This window comes from Simochromis diagramma, unplaced genomic scaffold (genome assembly GCF_900408965.1).
Source record: "Simochromis diagramma unplaced genomic scaffold, fSimDia1.1 OVJJ01000293.1, whole genome shotgun sequence".
Taxonomy (NCBI): Eukaryota; Metazoa; Chordata; class Actinopteri; order Cichliformes; family Cichlidae; genus Simochromis; species Simochromis diagramma.
In genome coordinates this window covers 18,800,107-18,819,379 of record NW_024386801.1, presented here as the reverse complement: position 1 = coordinate 18,819,379, position 19,273 = coordinate 18,800,107, and the positions used below count along the sequence as shown (strand labels likewise).

The 19,273-nt window shown below is 37.6% G+C and overlaps 2 protein-coding genes across 5 annotated transcripts; both read left to right on the top strand.

Annotated features, from left to right (window-relative positions):
• Positions 1 to 1,897: 1,897 nt before the first annotated feature.
• Positions 1,898 to 3,954, top strand: LOC120730152 (leucine-rich repeat-containing protein 18-like). 4 transcript variants are annotated; one of them, XM_040026333.1, is made up of 4 exons: positions 1,898 to 2,249; positions 2,383 to 2,387; positions 2,465 to 2,761; positions 3,152 to 3,954. In XM_040026333.1, the coding sequence occupies exons 3-4, from the start codon at positions 2,501 to 2,503 to the stop codon at positions 3,560 to 3,562; spliced, it is 672 nt and encodes a 223-aa protein (XP_039882267.1). In that variant the 5' UTR covers positions 1,898 to 2,249; positions 2,383 to 2,387; positions 2,465 to 2,500; the 3' UTR covers positions 3,563 to 3,954. The 4 variants fall into 4 exon arrangements, with proteins under 4 accessions (XP_039882267.1, XP_039882266.1, XP_039882265.1 ...); XM_040026330.1 differs by having other exon boundaries at positions 1,901 to 2,038; positions 2,128 to 2,249; positions 2,383 to 2,761; XM_040026332.1 differs by lacking the exon at positions 2,383 to 2,387 and having other exon boundaries at positions 1,899 to 2,249.
• A 4,646-nt stretch (positions 3,955 to 8,600) lies between these two features.
• Positions 8,601 to 14,159, top strand: LOC120730482 (leucine-rich repeat-containing protein 18-like). The gene is made up of 4 exons (XM_040026887.1): positions 8,601 to 8,973; positions 12,863 to 12,876; positions 13,108 to 13,200; positions 13,592 to 14,159. Exons 1-4 carry the CDS (start codon positions 8,601 to 8,603, stop codon positions 14,000 to 14,002), a joined length of 891 nt encoding a protein of 296 aa, XP_039882821.1. The 3' UTR covers positions 14,003 to 14,159.
• Positions 14,160 to 19,273: the final 5,114 nt, after the last annotated feature.

Sequence of the window (19,273 nt, the reverse complement as noted above, 5' to 3'; positions counted from 1 at the left end):
GAATCACTTTATCATTCTTCTGGACGAGTTCAGACAAAAACCCGCATAAAACCGACTCTGTCCGTAAGATGGACGTCAGGGAAGAACCCAAACAAGTAGTAGAAAGTATGGAGTCAGAAGGGCAAGCACCCAACCCTCCACCCTCTCCTCCTGCTTTGCCGGCTGGACTAGTGATGGTTACTCCCATGAGGACAGATAATTAGTTATTTTAAACTTCCTTTATTTTCTCCACACGGCTCACTCCACTCGCCGTGACATCATCACTAGTTTACAGAGACTAGAAAAAGAGACAATATCCAGCGGTGGCTCTCTGTGTAAAATAAGAATGATTTGATTGCTTCAAGCTGATGGGAAGAAAACGTAGCTTGTTACAATCAATGCAGAAGAGCATCTCAGAATACATAACACGTCCAGCTTTGAAGCAGATCGGCGACAGCTGCAGAAGACCACACCGGACGCCACTTCTGTCACCAAAGAAGAGGAAGATTCTGCAGGTTTACCAATATTAGATAATAGAAGATTGAAAAACAGTTATCTAGTCTGATTAGTCTCACTTTTAGCTCTGATATTAGATTGATGGGGTCAGAATTTGACATAAAAAAAACATGAAAGCATGGATCCATCCTGTCTTCTTGGCACATCTGATTATTGTTTAAATCTTACAGCCCTCCTATTGTTGCTGAGCATGTCCAGTCTTTCATGAACACATGTTAACTATCTTCTGATGGCTGCTTCCAGCAGGTCAAAATCAATATGGAACAATATGGGACAAATAATTAAGTCAATCCACTATTTTAAATGTAAAAGTAACAAAGTGATCTTGAACTTATATGTATGAAGACAGCCCCACCTGCTGGTAAGATTGTGTGGTATTCATATTGAAAAAGTACATCATCAGCGATGCATGATGCAGAGTAATGCTTCTTAACTGCAATATGTGACACTTTAAACTCATTGTTGACAAAAGTCTCTGTGTTTGTGGGAAAAAGATCAGTGTGTGGCTGCAGAATCACATCAAAGCTTGAGAAAGACTGGAAATGATTAAAGGTCAAAGGTCAAATTTTTATTCCACGTCACTAGTGCATGGAATCACATTTCTTGGCTTATGCACTATTTATTTATCCTTTTCAACATCCATTTCATTGTTTTTCAGAGCGAAGTTTGGGATATTTTGTTTCCCATCATTAATGAAACTTTTTTAATAATGTAAACATTAAAAATGACGAAAAGATGAGACTGAGTAACTTTTGAGGTCTGGTGGAGCAGTGGGAGTTTTGGTGTTTTTTCAGATATAAAGCAAGAATGGCCTCATTAGCTGCCAGCATTTGCAATGTAAGCAGTATGTGTATAGTTGGTTTACTTAGGCTGTGGGACTCACATTCATGTATAAATGTATACATTCGCTGTTATGTAGGCAGCAGTACTTGTTCTTCATTTCAAACAAAGTGGCAAATACAAAGTACTGGGCAGAGCTGCATTTCAGTGAGATAAATAACAAAAATCAGCTACAGGTGTTACAGGTATTCCATGGGGTCTGTTTTTATACAGAAAAGTAGAGACAGGAGACATGAGTTGCGTTTGGTCTGAAGGCTCTTCCTCCTCTGAGGTACAGAAGCGTTGCAACGGCCTATCGCGCTCACAACTACTTCTCCCTTGTGGCGTTGCCACGCAATCACGTCTTCATAACTTTAACTGAAAAGTGCAATACCACCATGAAAAAATGCTTTTTACATTAATAAATGTTTTACAAAAAAATACAATTGACCATACACTTGTAGGTGTCACACAGGCATCAACAGCTCATTGTTATCAGTAATTTGGACCTGAAATCCTCCATAGCTTCATTTGAAAGAGGATAATCCCTGGAAACTGAAGCTGTTGTTTTTTAAAATGTCTTCACACAGATTTTTAAAAGAACAAACTGCCCTGCTGTGAGTGGTGGCTGCTCGTTGCTATAAAGCTATAGCTATAACCAAAGCTACCAGACCAAACAGCAGTTGCCTGGGAACAAATTACAACAAATGCCACATTTACCCAAGTGAGTCCCAGCTGACAGACAGTCATGATGCAGCATGGTGATTTTTGACCTGTCAAACAGCAGCAGTCTGACCGCTTATCTATTTACAGCTCTTTGCAGTGACAGTTGGACGTGTGGCAACGTTCTTAGGCTGAGGAAAGAGATAGTCAAGTATCTTCTGTTTTTCTCTTCCCTGCTGTTTTGAACTGGGTGTGAGGAGGCATTAATGCTGGTAAGGAGTCAAAAGTGTTTTCTGTTCATAAGTTTAAACTCACTGCAAGTCTCATTCTGATTTCTGTTGTCATGTTAGCATTGTTGTCATGGAACAAAGCAAATGATACGGTTACTCATATTTTATCTAACAGGAAAGGTAAAGCTTGACTTTGTCTACAGTTACCGCTGCCTGGGTAACGTGATCTCACAGACTGGCTCTCTCTGTCGTCACAGCGCATTAGTGGAAAAGGTTAACTACAGACTAACAGCATGGCCAAGGGAACGAAAGCCAAAAGAAAGACTAAAAGTAAGAAGATCACCTTGAAAATGGCCCAGAACTGCGTGGAGCTGACATTGGATGGTAAACGCCGACTGGATCTCACTTTCAAGGGGATTACAGCTGTTCCAAAGTGCGTCCAGAAGCTCTTTCACATGGATGAAGTGGACCTGAGCAGGAACATGATCAGAAAAATTCCAGATTTTATTGCTCAGTTCATCAAACTGACTGTTTTGGATTTGCACAGCAATTATGTGAGTGTGACAGATAATGTCTAATGTTTACAACAACTCTTTAAAAGTAGGTAAATAAATGGTAGCTACTGTATAGCAGCAATACTGTGGGGCTGCTACACAGTTGTTGTGTCACACTATTTTAAATTATTTTAAATAATTAAATATTCCAAATATTTAAAATTAGGCCCATTTAAAAAAAAAAACAACCTCTAGATTAAAGTACTAATCATCAAAAGCCAATCATTAAATAATCACAAACATACGGGGACACCTTAGAGACCCGCTAACTGTAACTAGCCTTTTGGCAGCTGTAGTTTGCCCATTTCAAAATTGTACCATGGTTCGTAACTATGTCCACGTTTAATGCACCAAAATCACCATCTGTTAAAAATGTGTTATTGTTTCTAGCTGGAGGAGCTCCCCGTGGCTATCGGCTACCTGCAGAACCTTAAGGTTTTAAACCTGTGCAACAACCGTCTCACAAGCCTCCCAAGTGAGCTCGGCCTCCTGAATAAACTCCAAACACTGAACCTGGGTCTCAACCAGCTGGAAGCTCTTCCTGCCTCCATTGGTGCACTGGAGGAGCTCCGCCACATTGGCCTTTCTGACAACAGATTCACCCGCCTCCCCGGCTGCCTCTTGAAGCTGAAAAAACTGGAGAGTATCAAGATGGACAGGAATCCAATTATTGCTGAGAAGATACCCACTGAGAAACTAGTCAGTATTTCAGAGAGCTTTTACCTAGTCAAAGAAAGCTTCCTGTGCAAAGAGTGTCTGAATAGGTGCCAAGCTGAGAGGAAGGAGCTGAGGGAGGAATAAATACCATACTGTGTTCTTAACTCAAGAGTGCCTTTCACTTACAGTACTGCATGTTACTCTGATCTGTACTCTACATAGTACATAGATTCAATTAATATCAGACAGTAACAGAAAACTTTGCAGTTTCCCTTGTAAGTGTATTTAAAGAATTATATTTTTACACATTTTATACAATTACTATGCTTATAACTGCATGATAGTTAGATACAAATAAAGTGTTTTGACAGTCTGTTGGGCCTAGAGGGCAGCAGAGAGCACCCTTATCTCTGAGTACCTGTCACTGGCTTTAAACATTTAAACATATTTCATGTTATTAAACATACAAACTGTATCTTTTCCATGTGATCATAATTCATTCATCATGATCATCATCATATATGGAAAAAATTATGTTCCTGAAGTCTCTAATAAAATAATAATAATAATAATAATAATAATAATAATAATAATAATAATAATAATAAAATAATAATAATAATAATAATAATAATAATAATAATAATAATAATAAAATAATAATAATAATAATAATAATAAAATAATAATAATAATAATAATAATGATAATAATAATAAAAGTAACAATGTTTTATGTACACCTGAGTCAAAGGTCTAGCAAGAATGAGGTTGTTTATTCATTTGCTTACAGTATTTCACATTACAAAATATCTCACTATAATGTAGCATTAACTTGACTTTGAAATTATCTGTCAGTGATACAGTAAACAAGATACAACAACTGTTTATGTACACTTGGGGTCTTTCATGTCTCCTTAACAAAAACAAAAAACAAAATCCTCATTCAGATATCTGTCTTCCATTCGATGGTATGTGTGTGTATGTGTGCGCGTGTGTGTGTGTGTGTGTGTACACTTTAGTTTTTGACAATATAGTACTTAAAGGAACACACTCCACTTTTTTTGGAAATAGGCTCATTCTCCATCTCCCTCAGAGTTAAAAGTGCAGCGTCTTCTTTCTAGATCCGTAGGTTAACAGGACTTTGGAGCGGGATCTTAAGGGATGGGGCGTGGCCAGGATTTTTGCTCGAGGCGCCATATTAGCAGGCCAAACAAATGCTTGCTGTGTGGTCCGTTGTACACACACAGACACACATGCACATTTACACACACATACCATCATATAGAAGAGAGATTTCTGAATGGGGATTTTTTTTTGTTAAAGAAACATGAAAGACCTCAACTTAAGGTTAAGTGTATAAACTTGAACTTGAAACATCTTTATGATGCAACCGAAAGAATCATGAATCTGAAAAGCGACATTTCTGGATTTTATTTTTGTTGACTTATGAAGTTATATATATTATTTTGTATATTTTTGAAAGTTCTTAAGGAGAAGATTGCTGTTTGGCTGATTGGTCCTAACCAGTTACTGTATAAAAGATCCTCCCATTGTGCGAAAATGAAGCCAAAATATCCCACTTGTGGGCGCTGCCATGTTCCACTTTTGGAGCCAGAGTCTGCTCAGTAGTAAATCGCGGTGGAGCGTCTCTGGACATGACCGCGAACACGCCCCCTTACGCTTTTTACATAGCCCGGCTGCTCCGTCTCTAATTCTGCAGGGTATGATGACTGTTATTTAAAGCTACTAATTAAAGTGTTTATTTAGATTAAAACTTATCATACAAAACATGCACTCAAAAAAGGTGCATCTAAACAAACCTGTTTGAATCAACAGGCCTCTGTACCCTGTGTTGCAAAGAGTTTTGTTAAACTATATAAAAAACATGAATTTATCTTGCTGGAGAGCACATAATACACATGACAGATTACACATCCAAGCTTTAATCATCATGTCATGCCTGTGGGAGTTACCTGGAAAAAATGCAAAGACTGACTTAACATTAGACGGAGGCATGTTGTCCAACATCGGTCTAAGGTGTGAGTGAACCAGTTTTTTTGGTTGTCATTAATAAGACTAAGACTAACTAATAAGAACATATCTGATAAAAAATATGATACTGTAAATAATCCTTAGTTTTAAATTTTTGTCATAGGAGGGAACATATGTGGTATTTTAGCATCAGACACTTAGTTTTCTGTTTTTTGATGAAGTTGTTCTGCATTCATTTGTGCAGATGATGTCTTTTATTTAACGAAAACACAAATCAGACACCAGCTCACAACCTTAAACATGATTATTGTGCTAGCAATTGGGTGTGATCCAGTGATGGATTCATGATTAGCTAACAATGAGGAATGGCAGGGATTTTTTTCTTTAGCAAAAGAAACAATAAAACAATGAAAAGACCTCAGGAGACATAAAACTGTTTTACTGTCAAAATATCAAAACTAAAGCCAATAACTTTGCTGATTTTCTCTATCTGTGCAATATTGATTAACGTTACTGCTTTTTAAGGTAAATATCAAAACTATTACACTGTTTAATCCACAGTGATGCATCATATTCTGTAAAATCATATTTTTGTATATGTTGTCCTGTGAGGACATCTGATCTCTGAAAAAACAACTGTTAATGAAGCTGGAAAAACAAACCCACATCTTGATCCTTAAAAAACATATTAATATGTATCTTAATAACAAAAACAATCACAGCTGAAATAAAAGGCTTCAGCCTACTAATATTAGCTCATAAAATACATTCTCGGCGCCAAAAGTGATGAGTTAAGGTGCCCATGGAGGCGAGGGTGCCACCAGGCATTTGACCCAAGACAGGCTGGAGAGATTATATCTCTCGGCTCATATTCATATTCATATTCTTATTCTTCTATGACAAAAAGTACAAGTGTTCATTTAAGGAAATAAACAGAGCAGTAAGAGATATTTTTCAATTTTTTATTTTTCTTATTTTTGATTTGCTGCCAATTACATGTTTTTATTTGTAATTTTTGTAGTGCTCCCTACTATGTGAACCCATCACCTGATGTTTTATGTTTATTAGTTTAGTTTAGATTCTAAACTATCAACCCCAACAATCGAATGATCTCCTTTAATAGCAAGCGCTGGGCAACGGTGGAAAGGAAAAACTCCCTTATAAAAAGGGAGAAACCTTTGACAGAACCAGGCTAAGAAAGGGGCAGCCATCTGTCGTGACTGGTTGGGGGGTGAGAGGCAGAGGAAAAGAAAAAAGAGAGCACATGTTAGCTATATGTTGCTCACATTGCCTAAAATGAGCAAGGTATGGTTTTCTGGACTGTGAAAGAAAAGTCTCAAGTCAGTTTTCAGTGACGTGACTGAAGACTTTTCTGGATGGCCGTGCGGATGCTTGTCAGAAACAGTTCATTTCCTTTCTTGGAGAAATGAACTCCATCGCGTAAAAAAATGGAGTTGTCGAAAAACCTGATATGCGGATGCTCAATAATCACTCCATCGAAGCGGTCGACAGCCTTTCTAATGCTGGCATTCACAGTGTTCCTGTCCTTATTGATTTTGCCTGGATTTCCATATATCCACACTTGACGCTCGTTGATGGATGAATATGCAATTGTCATTGAGGGGAACTCTGTGTGCAATTGCATTAATTCCTTCTCAATGACAGAAGAAAGTTTATAAGCAGAAAAGAGTCCCAAATCATTGCCCCCAGCATGGATTACCAATATGTCAGGTGGGCTCTGTGTGGATAGCTCCTTATAAAAACGAGGAAGGACTCCCCACCAGCGCATTCCTCCTTTGCCAAACCACTGGACTTTGGTATTAAGTCCGAAATTTTCTCCGAAAATCTCTTTTGCTTCACCCTCGGCTCGTCTGATGTAACTGGACCCAATGATCCACACATTTGTTTCTTTCTGGTCTTCTGGGCTCTCTTTCTTTTTCGGTGTGTTTTCACAGGTGTTGGTATCACTCAAGGCCGTATCGTTTCTTTTCTGACCTGGGAGTCGGATAGTCCTGGACCAGGGACTTTTTTGGATGCTCTGTGTCACTACTGCTTGTTCTGGCCTCTTGTTGTCTTTCAGTGTGTTTTCAGAGGTTTTGGTATCACTCAAGGTCATATTGTTCATTTTCTCAACTAGGAGTCGGATAGTCCTTGGCGCATAACTTTTCTGGCTGCTCTGTGTCACTGCTGCTTGTTCTGGCCTCTTGTTGTATTTTGGTGTGTTTTCAGAGGTTTTGGTATCACACAAGTTCATATCGTTCTTTTTCTGAACTTGGAGTTGGATAGTCCTTGAAGAAGAACCTTTTTGGATGCTCGGAGTCACTGCTGTTTCTTTTTTCTCAGTGTCTATTCTCATCCTCTTTCTCTCTGGAGAGTAGCTCTCAGAGTTGTTTTTGCTGCCTTTTGAAATCTGACTGTATCGTCTTTTCAACACAGTTTTTTCTTCACAGATTCGTCTCTTTTTCCTTGGTGGAGAGCAGCTGTCGGCACTTCTGCACTTCTGTGCAGCATAATCCGGGCCTCGCTTCCTCTTGAGTGGAAGCTGGAAATGTGTTTCTTCAGAATTTGGCTCTGGATTTTGGTGGTCCATTGTAGTAAAGCCAGCGTAAGCTTGTTGACTTTTGCCGTGTTTACTCTGAGACATGTTAGAGTGTTGATGAAGTGACTGTGTTAAAGATTCAACTGCTTTAAAATGTTTCTCAGGTTTACCTTTGAATGCTGCAATCTCGAGTGTTGCAAATAAACTGACTGAAAGTTTGGAATTCTTACCCCTACTTAAGGATTCACTGATCAAAGGCATAATGATGTCATAACATAATGTAACTGTAACATTCTTTTTTTTTTTTTTTTTTTAAATTTGGTGTTATCGTCTATAGGGCTTTGGAACGTGATGTCACGGGAGGGGGCGTGGCCGCCGGGGCGCCATTTTAGCTGGCCAAACAAAGGGCTTAAGGAGCGAATGCATCAGCAATGGTTCACTTTGCTGTGTTGTGGGTTTTAATGTTAGATCGCACGATCGGGAAGGGAATAAGCTTGAAAATAGGCTCTCTTTTTATTCTTTCCCAGCCTGAAAGCAACGTGAGGGAGCTTATGTAGTGGTTGTTACCAAAAGTTGTTTACACGTTACCAGGCTAACAGCTGACTGAGGAATCAGCTGACTGAACCTGCTACCAGGGTAACCAGATAAAATGGGGCCGAAGAGGACACCGACAGCTGAGGAAGTCGAGGACATTAAAAAGTCCCTTGACTTCATAATGGAGGAAATTTCTACTATCAGGTTGCAGCAGAAAAATATCATTGAAATTGTGGAGGAGGTAAAGCTCCTCCGCATCCAAAATGCCGAAAAAGATAAAAAGATTGCATACCTGGAAAGTAAGGTCGCTGACCTGGAACAATACTCCAGGATAAACGACGTCATCATCACTGGGCTCCATATTAAACCCCGGTCATACGCTCAGGCGGTGACCGCTGACAGCAATGAGGAACCTGGAGAGCTTGACATTAGCTCCACGGAACAACAGGTGGCTGCTTTCCTGCGGTCCAAAGGGATTGCCCTGGACTGTAACTCTGTCGAAGCATGTCACCCTCTTCCCAGGAGGAACGGCAACATACCGGCTATTATATTAAGGTTTGTAAATCGAAAGCACAAGATTACGCTGCTGAAACAAGGAAGAAAATTAAAAGGATCTAATGTCTTTATCAATGAACATCTAACCAAACACAACGTTGAAATAGCCAAAAAAGCGCGACACCTTAAGAAGCTGGGAAAAATCCAAAGCACTTGGACGACGAACTGCAAAATATTCATTAAACTAAACGGATCACCAGAGGAAGCCAAAGTTCTGACCATTAAAAATATGGCGGATCTCGAAAAATATCAGTGAGCAACACGATCTGGACGGCAAACAAGGTAACAGACAACCACACACTCACTTATGACACAAACCGGAAGGAAGAACTCAGATACATCTGGAAGAATCAGCTGCATCAGTCAGACAGTTGCAGAATATGATCAATTGGAACTGAAAACATTTAACTATATGGATCACAATACACATGACTTGGAATATGAAATAGATCCAGACAACAACTTTTTCTCATCTAACAATAACAATTGCTGCTACTATACAAATAAAGACTACAATCAGAGGATTAAAACTGAGAATAAATTATCAATTATCCACTTTAACTGTAGAAGTCTCTATACAAATTCTAGTCATATCAAAGAATATCTTAACCAGTTTTCACATCCATTTAGTGTCATTGCCTTATCAGAAACTTGGATCAATATGGAAAAAGGAACAGACTTTGAACTGGAGGGTTATGAATTCACATTTATAACTAGGCGAAACAAAGGAGGAGGAGGAGTGGCCTTGTATATGGACAAATCCTTGAAATTTAATGTGGTGGAAAAGATGACGATGGTGATTGATAATGTACTAGAATGTATTACAGTTGAAATTTGTAAAGAAAGAAGTAAAAATGTAATCATTAGCTGTATATACAGAGCTCCAGGTAGTAGTATTGAGACATTTAAAGACTGGATAGAAGAAACATTTATTGAAATAGCTCGCAAAAAAGTTTTCATTTGTGGAGACTTCAATATTGATTTGCTAAACCCAAATAAACATAAAACCACTGAGGAATTTATAAACACAATGCACTGTATGAACCTATTCCCTAAAATTACTAGACCTACCAGGATTACATCACATTGTGCAACTCTCATAGACAACATTTTTACAAATGACATTGAAAATAAGACTGTAAGTGGACTCCTGATTAACGACATAAGTGACCATCTTCCAATTTTTACAATCTATGATAGGAATTACAAGATCAATAAAATGGACAGTAAAAAAGAGTACAGACGAGTAAGAACAGAAGAAAGAATGAATGCATTTAAAAAAGATTTATTGAAGGAAAACTGGGGTGAAGTATATCAGGAACAGGACGTTAATAGTGCTTATAATAAATTCCTCAGAATATTTACATTACTGTACAATACCAACTGTCCAATAAAGCAATATAGTAGGAAACAGAAATATATGGACTGTCCATGGATAACAAAAGGTCTGCAAAATGCATGTACAAAGAAAAATGCTTTATACAGAGAGTTCTTAAGAACGAGAACTAAAGATGCCGAAATCAGATACAAAAGATATAAAAATAGGTTAACTAATATACTTAGATTTAGTAAAAAGGAATACTATAAGAAGCAATTGGATATAAATAGAAATAATAATAAAAGATTATGGGAAATCCTGAACAGTGTTATAAAATGTGGGACTGGACAAAAGAACTATCCCAAGTATTTCATTTGTAATGACCATGAAGAATACAATATGGATGTTGTGGCAAATAGTCTCAATGAATTCTTTGTAACTGCTGGACCAAATTTAGCAAGAACAATCACTGATCCTGGGAAAGCACAGGAAAAACCCAATACACTGATTGACAGAAATCCATATTCTATGTTTCTCACAGCCGTTGATGAAAATGAAGTTCTTGAAATTGTCAAAAAATGTAAAAATCACAAATCTTTGGATTGTAATGATATTGATATGATAGTGGTTAAAAGAGTCATTGAGGCTATTATAAAACCATTCACATACATCTGTAATTTATCATTTCAAACTGGTCGATTTCCAGACAGAATGAAAATAGCAAAAGTTATACCTCTATACAAATCTGGGAACAAACACCATTTCACAAACTACAGGCCTGTCTCTTTACTACCTCAATTCTCAAAAGTTCTTGAAAAACTGTTTAAAAACAGACTGGAAAAATTTATAGATAAACATAAACTACTCACTGAAAGTCAGTACGGATTCAGATCAAACAGATCAACATCATCGGCACTATTAGATTCAATAGAATACATCACAAATTCCATAGACAAAAAGCAATATGTGGCTGGGTTATTCATAGACTTGACAAAGGCATTTGACACTATAGATCATGATATATTAATAAGAAAACTGGAACGTTATGGTGTCAGAGGGGTAGTTTTAGATTGGGTCCGGAGTTATTTAAGTGACAGAAAGCAGTTTGTGAAAATAAATGGTGGTTGCTCCTTATGTATGGACATTGCTTGTGGTGTACCCCAAGGGTCAGTTTTGGGTCCAAAATTCTTCAACTTGTACATTAACGACATCTGTAAAGTGTCCAAAGTATTAAAAATGGTTCTCTTTGCTGACGATACAAACATTTTTTGCTCTGGTGATGATCTGCAGAATTTATTGGAGGATATGACTAATGAAATAAGTAAAGTGAAGTTCTGGCTTGATAAAAACAAATTATCATTAAATTTGAATAAATCTAAACTGATGTTATTTGGAAATAGTAGTTTAAATACAAATGCAAAGATTCAAATAAATGGTGTTGATATTGAAAGAGTCAGTGAAAATAAATTTCTGGGGGTAATAATAGATGAAAAACTTAACTGGAGAGCTCACGTAAGATATATTCATTCCAAAGTATCACGAAGCATTGCAGTACTAAACAAGGCAAAGCAGGTATTCGACAGAACATCACTTCATGTTCTATACTGTTCACTGGTTTCACCATACTTAAGCTATTGTGCAGAGGTCTGGGGCAATAACTATAAAACCACATTACATTCACTTTTTACTCTTCAAAAAAAAGCAATTCGAATCATCCACAATGCAGGTTATAGGGAACATACAAACTCACTATTTTTGCAGTTTGAAATATTGAAAATTGACGATATAGTGAAATTCCAAACAGCACAAATTCTATTCAAAGCAAAAAATAAAGAACTGCCAGGTAATATTCAGAGTATGTTTTTTTTGAAAGAAGGAAGTTATAATTTAAGGGGTTTTTGTAACTTCAAAACAATGAAGGTACGTACTACAAGAAGAGGCTTTTGTGTTTCTGTTCATGGAGTGAAACTATGGAACAAACTGAATATGGAATTAAAGCAATGTCCAAACAAACTGTTCAAAAAGAGTTATAAAAATATGATCTTCTCGATCTATAAAGAAAAGGAAAATATTTAAATTAAGTGAATGTCTCTATTTAAAAACAAACAAACAAACAAAAAATTCATGATGTGATATTATAGTATATAGTATATCAGAAATCTGTTCACTATTTTTATTACAAATTATATCAGTAAGGAAGCTGACTAAATATTCACTGATAATTTATGGCAAAGGGGTGGGATTAAATAAGTGTATACTTCTTCCCACTCCCTTTCAACATGTAAATTAATCAGAATGGGTTTTTTTTGTATGTAATTTGTATAGTATTTTTTTTCTCTCTTATTTCTTTTCTAAATGTACTTGTATATTGTTCACATGTTGAAATAAATTACCAATCAATCAATCAATCAATCAAAAAGAAGGCATCTAGCCTGGATAGCAGCTGTGAGATGAGTTGATATCCAGTTCTCTACCATCCACAGATATCTGTTGTTGTGCTACAGATATTTTCATTCTGGTAAGTTCTAAATAAGTTCATATTAGGGCTGTTCGATATAACGATATATATCGGATGATGATATAAAAACATCTATCGTTTCATTTTACACTATTGTTTGTTTCGTGCTATCGCAAAATAAACTGTTTATGCCAATATTTTTTCATCGTTTTGATGGTCGCTGTAGTGGCTATATTAATTTCTTACAGTTCTCTCTTTCTCTTATATTTAATATAACCACACTATGGACAGATAGGCGACTGTTTTTATGTTGTCATACGCCATGCGTGTCCATTTATTGCTCAGTTCATCAAACTGACTGTTTTGGATTTGCACAGCAATTATGTGAGTGTGACAGATAATGTCTAATGTTTACAACAACTCTTTAAAAGTAGGTAAATAAATGGTAGCTACTGTATAGCAGCAATACTGTGGGGCTGCTACACAGTTGTTGTGTCACACTATTTTAAATAATTTTAAATAATTAAATATTCCAAATATTTAAAATTAAGCCCATTAAAAAAAAAAAACAACCTCTAGATTAAAGTACTAATCATCAAAAGCCAATCATTAAATAATCACAAACATACGGGGACACCTTAGAGACCCGCTAACTGTAACTAGCCTTTTGGCAGCTGTAGTTTGACCATTTCAAAATTGTACCATGGTTCGTAACTATGTCCATGTTTAATGCACCAAAATCACCATCTGTTAAAAAATGTGTTATTGTTTCTAGCTGGAGGAGCTCCCCGTGGCTATCGGCTACCTGCAGAACCTTAAGGTTTTAAACCTGTGCAACAACCGTCTCACAAACCTCCCAAGTGAGCTCGGCCTCCTGAATAAACTCCAAACACTGAACCTGGGTCTCAACCAGCTGGAAGCTCTTCCTGCCTCCATTGGTGCACTGGAGGAGCTCCGCCACATTGGCCTTTCTGACAACAGATTCACCCGCCTCCCCGGCTGCCTCTTGAAGCTGAAAAAACTGGAGAGTATCAAGATGGACAGGAATCCAATTATTGCTGAGAAGATACCCACTGAGAAACCAGTCAGTATTTCAGAGAGCTTTTACCTAGTCAAAGAAAGCTTCCTGTGCAAAGAGTGTCTGAATAGGTGCCAAGCTGAGAGGAAGGAGCTGAGGGAGGAATAAATACCATACTGTGTTCTTAACTCAAGAGTGCCTTTCACTTACAGTACTGCATGTTACTCTGATCTGTACTCTACATAGTACATAGATTCAATTAATATCAGACAGTAACAGAAAACTTTGCAGTTTCCCTTGTAAGTGTATTTAAAGAATTATATTTTTACACATTTTATACCATAGGTGTCAAACTCTGGCCCGCGGGCCAAATTTGGCCCACAGCCTAATTACATTTGGCCCGCGAAGCCATACCAGATTACTATTAGAGCTGGCCTACTGGTATTATACAGCTAATATATATATATATTGTTTAGTATTAAGCTTTGCTTGTTCCATATAATCAGTTTTTCAGCAAAACATGTTTGAGTCCATAAGAAAAGATTCATTCTTATATCTGGAGGAATAAATATATTTCAATAAATATTAACGTTAGCCCGCGACTTTGTTCCAGTTTTGAATTTTGGCCCACTGTGTGTTTGAGTTTGACACCCCTGTTTTATACAATTACTATGCTTATAACTGCATGATAGTTAGATACAAATAAAGTGTTTTGACAGTCTGTTGGGCCTAGAGGGCAGCAGAGAGCACCCTTATCTCTGAGTACCTGTCACTGGCTTTAAACATTTAAACATATTTCATGTTATTAAACATACAAACTGTATCTTTTCCATGTGATCATAATTCATTCATCATGATCATCATCATATATGGAAAAAATTATGTTCCTGAAGTCTCTAATAAAATAATAATAATAATAATAATAATAATAATAATAATAATAATAATAATAATAAAAGTAACAATGTTTTATGTACATCTGAGTCAAAGGTCTAGCAAGAATGAGGTTGTTTATTCATTTGCTTACAGTATTTCACATTACAAAATATCTCACTATAATGTAGCATTAACTTGACTTTGAAATTATCTGTCAGTGATACAGTAAACAAGATACAACAACTGTTTATGTACACTTGGGGTCTTTCATGTCTCCTTAACAAAAACAAAAAACAAAATCCTCATTCAGATATCTGTCTTCCATTCGATGGTATGTGTGTGTATGTGTGTGTGCGTGTGTGTGTGTGTACACTTTAGTTTTTGACAATATAGTACTTAAAGGAACACACTCCACTTTTTTTGGAAATAGGCTCATTCTCCATCTCCCTCAGAGTTAAAAGTGCAGCGTCTTCTTTCTAGATCCGTAGGTTAACAGGACTTTGGAGCGGGATCTTAAGGGATGGGGCGTGGCCAGGATTTTTGCTCGAGGCGCCATATTAGCAGGCCAAACAAATGCTTGCTGTGTGGTCCGTTGTACACACACAGACACGCATGCACATTTACACACACATACCATCATATAGAAGAGAGATTTCTGAATGGGGATTTTTTTTTGTTAAAGAAACATGAAAGACCTCAACTTAAGGTTAAGTGTATAAACTTGAACTTGAAACATCTTTATGATGCAACCGAAAGAATCATGAATCTGAAAAGCGACATTTCTGGATTTTATTTTTGTTGACTTATGAAGTTATATATATTATTTTGTATATTTTTGAAAGTTCTTAAGGAGAAGATTGCTGTTTGGCTGATTGGTCCTAACCAGTTACTGTATAAAAGATGAACGCCGCGACAGCACTTCCTCCCATTGTGCGAAAATGAAGCCAAAATATCCCGCTTGTGGGCGCTGCCATGTTCCACTTTTGGAGCCAGAGTCTGCTCAGTAGTAGATCGTGGTGGAGCGTCTCTGGACATGACCGCGAACACGCCCCCTTACGCTTTTTACATAGCCCGGCTGCTCCGTCTCTAATTCTGCAGGGTATGATGACTGTTATTTAAAGCTACTAATTAAAGTGTTTATTTAGATTAAAACTTATCATACAAAACATGCACTCAAAAAAGGTGCATCTAAACAAACCTGTTTGAATCAACAGGCCTCTGTACCCTGTGTTGCAAAGAGTTTTGTTAAACTATATAAAAAACATGAATTTATCTTGCTGGAGAGCACATAATACACATGACAGATTACACATCCAAGCTTTAATCATCATGTCATGCCTGTGGGAGTTACCTGGAAAAAATGCAAAGACTGACTTAACATTAGACGGAGGCATGTTGTCCAACATCGGTCTAAGGTGTGAGTGAACCAGTTTTTTTGGTTGTCATTAATAAGACTAAGACTAACTAATAAGAACATATCTGATAAAAAATATGATACTGTAAATAATCCTTAGTTTTAAATTTTTGTCATAGGAGGGAACATATGTGGTATTTTAGCATCAGACACTTAGTTTTCTGTTTTTTGATGAAGTTGTTCTGCATTCATTTGTGCAGATGATGTCTTTTATTTAACGAAAACACAAATCAGACACCAGCTCACAACCTTAAACATGATTATTGTGCTAGCAATTGGGTGTGATCCAGTGATGGATTCATGATTAGCTAACAATGAGGAATGGCAGGGATTTTTTTCTTTAGCAAAAGAAACAATAAAACAATGAAAAGACCTCAGGAGACATAAAACTGTTTTACTGTCAAAATATCAAAACTAAAGCCGATTTTCTCTATCTGTGCAATATTGATTAACGTTACTGCTTTTTAAGGTAAATATCAAAACTATTACACTGTTTAATCCACAGCGATGCATCATATTCTGTAAAATCATATTTTTGTATATGTTGTCCTGTGAGGACATCTGATCTCTGAAAAAACAACTGTTAATGAAGCTGGAAAAACAAACCCACATCTTGATCCTTAAAAAACATATTAATATGTATCTTAATAACAAAAACAATCACAGCTGAAATAAAAGGCTTCAGCCTACTAATATTAGCTCATAAAATACATTCTCGGCGCCAAAAGTGATGAGTTAAGGTGCCCATGGAGGCGAGGGTGCCACCAGGCATTTGGCCCTGGGGCAGACCCAAGACAGGCTGGAGAGATTATATCTCTCGGCTCATATTCATATTCATATTCTTATTCTTCTATGACAAAAAGTACAAGTGTTCATTTAAGGAAATAAACAGAGCAGTAAGAGATATTTTTCAATTTTTTATTTTTCTTATTTTTGATTTGCTGCCAATTACATGTTTTTATTTGTAATTTTTGTAGTGCTCCCTACTATGTGAACCCCTCACCTGATGTTTTATGTTTATTAGTTTAGTTTAGATTCTAAACTATCAACCCCAACAATCGAATGATCTCCTTTAATAGCAAGCGCTGGGCAACGGTGGAAAGGAAAAACTCCCTTATAAAAAGGGAGAAACCTTTGACAGAACCAGGCTAAGAAAGGGGCAGCCATCTGTCGTGACTGGTTGGGGGGTGAGAGGCAGAGGAAAAGAAAAAAGAGAGCACATGTTAGCTATATGTTGCTCACATTGCCTAAAATGAACAACGTATGGTTTTCTGGACTGTGAAAGAAAAGTCTCAAGTCAGTTTTCAGTGACGTGACTGAAGACTTTTCTGGATGGCCGTGCGGATGCTTGTCAGAAACAGTTCATTTCCTTTCTTGGAGAAATGAACTCCATCGCGTAAAAAAATGGAGTTGTCGAAAAACCTGATATGCGGATGCTCAATAATCACTCCATCGAAGCGGTCGACAGCCTTTCTAATGCTGGCATTCACAGTGTTCCTGTCCTTATTGATTTTGCCTGGATTTCCATATATCCACACTTGACGCTCGTTGATGGATGAATATGCAATTGTCATTGAGGGGAACTCTGTGTGCAATTGCATTAATTCCTTCTCAATGACAGAAGAAAGTTTATAAGCAGAAAAGAGTCCCAAATCATTGCCCCCAGCATGGATTACCAGTATGTCAGGTGGGCTCTGTGTGGATAGCTCCTTATAAAAACGAGGAAGGACTCCCCACCAGCGCATTCCTCCTTTGCCAAACCACTGGACTTTGGTATTAAGTCCGAAATTTTCTCCGAAAATCTCTTTTGCTTCACCCTCGGCTCGTCTGATGTAACTGGACCCAATGATCCACACATTTGTTTCTCTCTGGTCTTCTGGGCTCTCTTTCTTTTTCGGTGTGTTTTCACAGGTGTTGGTATCACTCAAGGCCGTATCGTTTCTTTTCTGACCTGGGAGTCGGATAGTCCTGGACCAGGGACTTTTTTGGATGCTCTGTGTCACTACTGCTTGTTCTGGCCTCTTGTTGTCTTTCAGTGTGTTTTCAGAGGTTTTGGTATCACTCAAGGTCATATTGTTCATTTTCTCAACTAGGAGTCGGATAGTCCTTGGCGAATAACTTTTCTGGCTGCTCTGTGTCACTGCTGCTTGTTCTGGCCTCTTGTTGTATTTTGGAGTGTTTTCAGAGGTTTTGGTATCACTCGAGGTCGTAATGTCCATTTTCTCAACTACATGTTGGATAGTCCTTGAAGAAGAACCTTTTTGGATGCTCGGAGTCACTGCTGTTTCTTTTTTCTCAGTGTCTATTCTCATCCTCTTTCTCTCTGGAGAGTAGCTCTCAGAGTTGTTTTTGCTGCCTTTTGAAATCTGACTGTATCGTCTTTTCAACACAGTTTTTTCTTCACAGATTCGTCTCTTTTTCCTTGGTGGAGAGCAGCTGTCGGCACTTCTGCACTTCTGTGCAGCATAATCCGGGCCTCGCTTCCTCTTGAGTGGAAGCTGGAAATGTGTTTCTTCAGAATTTGGCTCTGGATTTTGGTGGTCCATTGTAGTAAAGCCAGCGTAAGCTTGTTGACTTTTGCCGTGTTTACTCTGAGACATGTTAGAGTGTTGATGAAGTGACTGTGTTAAAGATTCAACTGCTTTAAAATGTTTCTCAGGTTTACCTTTGAATGCTGCAATCTCGAGTGTTGCAAATAAACTGACTGAAAGTTTGGAATTCTTACCCCTACTTAAGGATTCACTGATCAAAGGCATAATGATGTCATAACATAATGTAACTGTAACATTCTTTTTTTTTTTTTTTTTTTTTAATTTGGTGTTATCGTCTATAGGGCTTTGGAACGTGATGTCACGGGAGGGGGCGTGGCCTCCGGGGCGCCATTTTAGCTGGCTAAACAAAGGGCTTAAGGAGCGAATGCATCAGCAATGGTTCGCTTTGCTGTGTTGTGGGTTTTAATGTTAGATCGCACGATCGGGAAGGGAATAAGCTTGAAAATAGGCTCTCTTTTTATTCTTTCCCAGCCTGAAAGCAACGTGAGGGAGCTTATGTAGTGGTTGTTACCAAAAGAAGGCATCTAGCCTGGATAGCAGCTGTGAGATGAGTTGATATCCAGTTCTCTACCATCCACAGATATCTGTTGTTGTGCT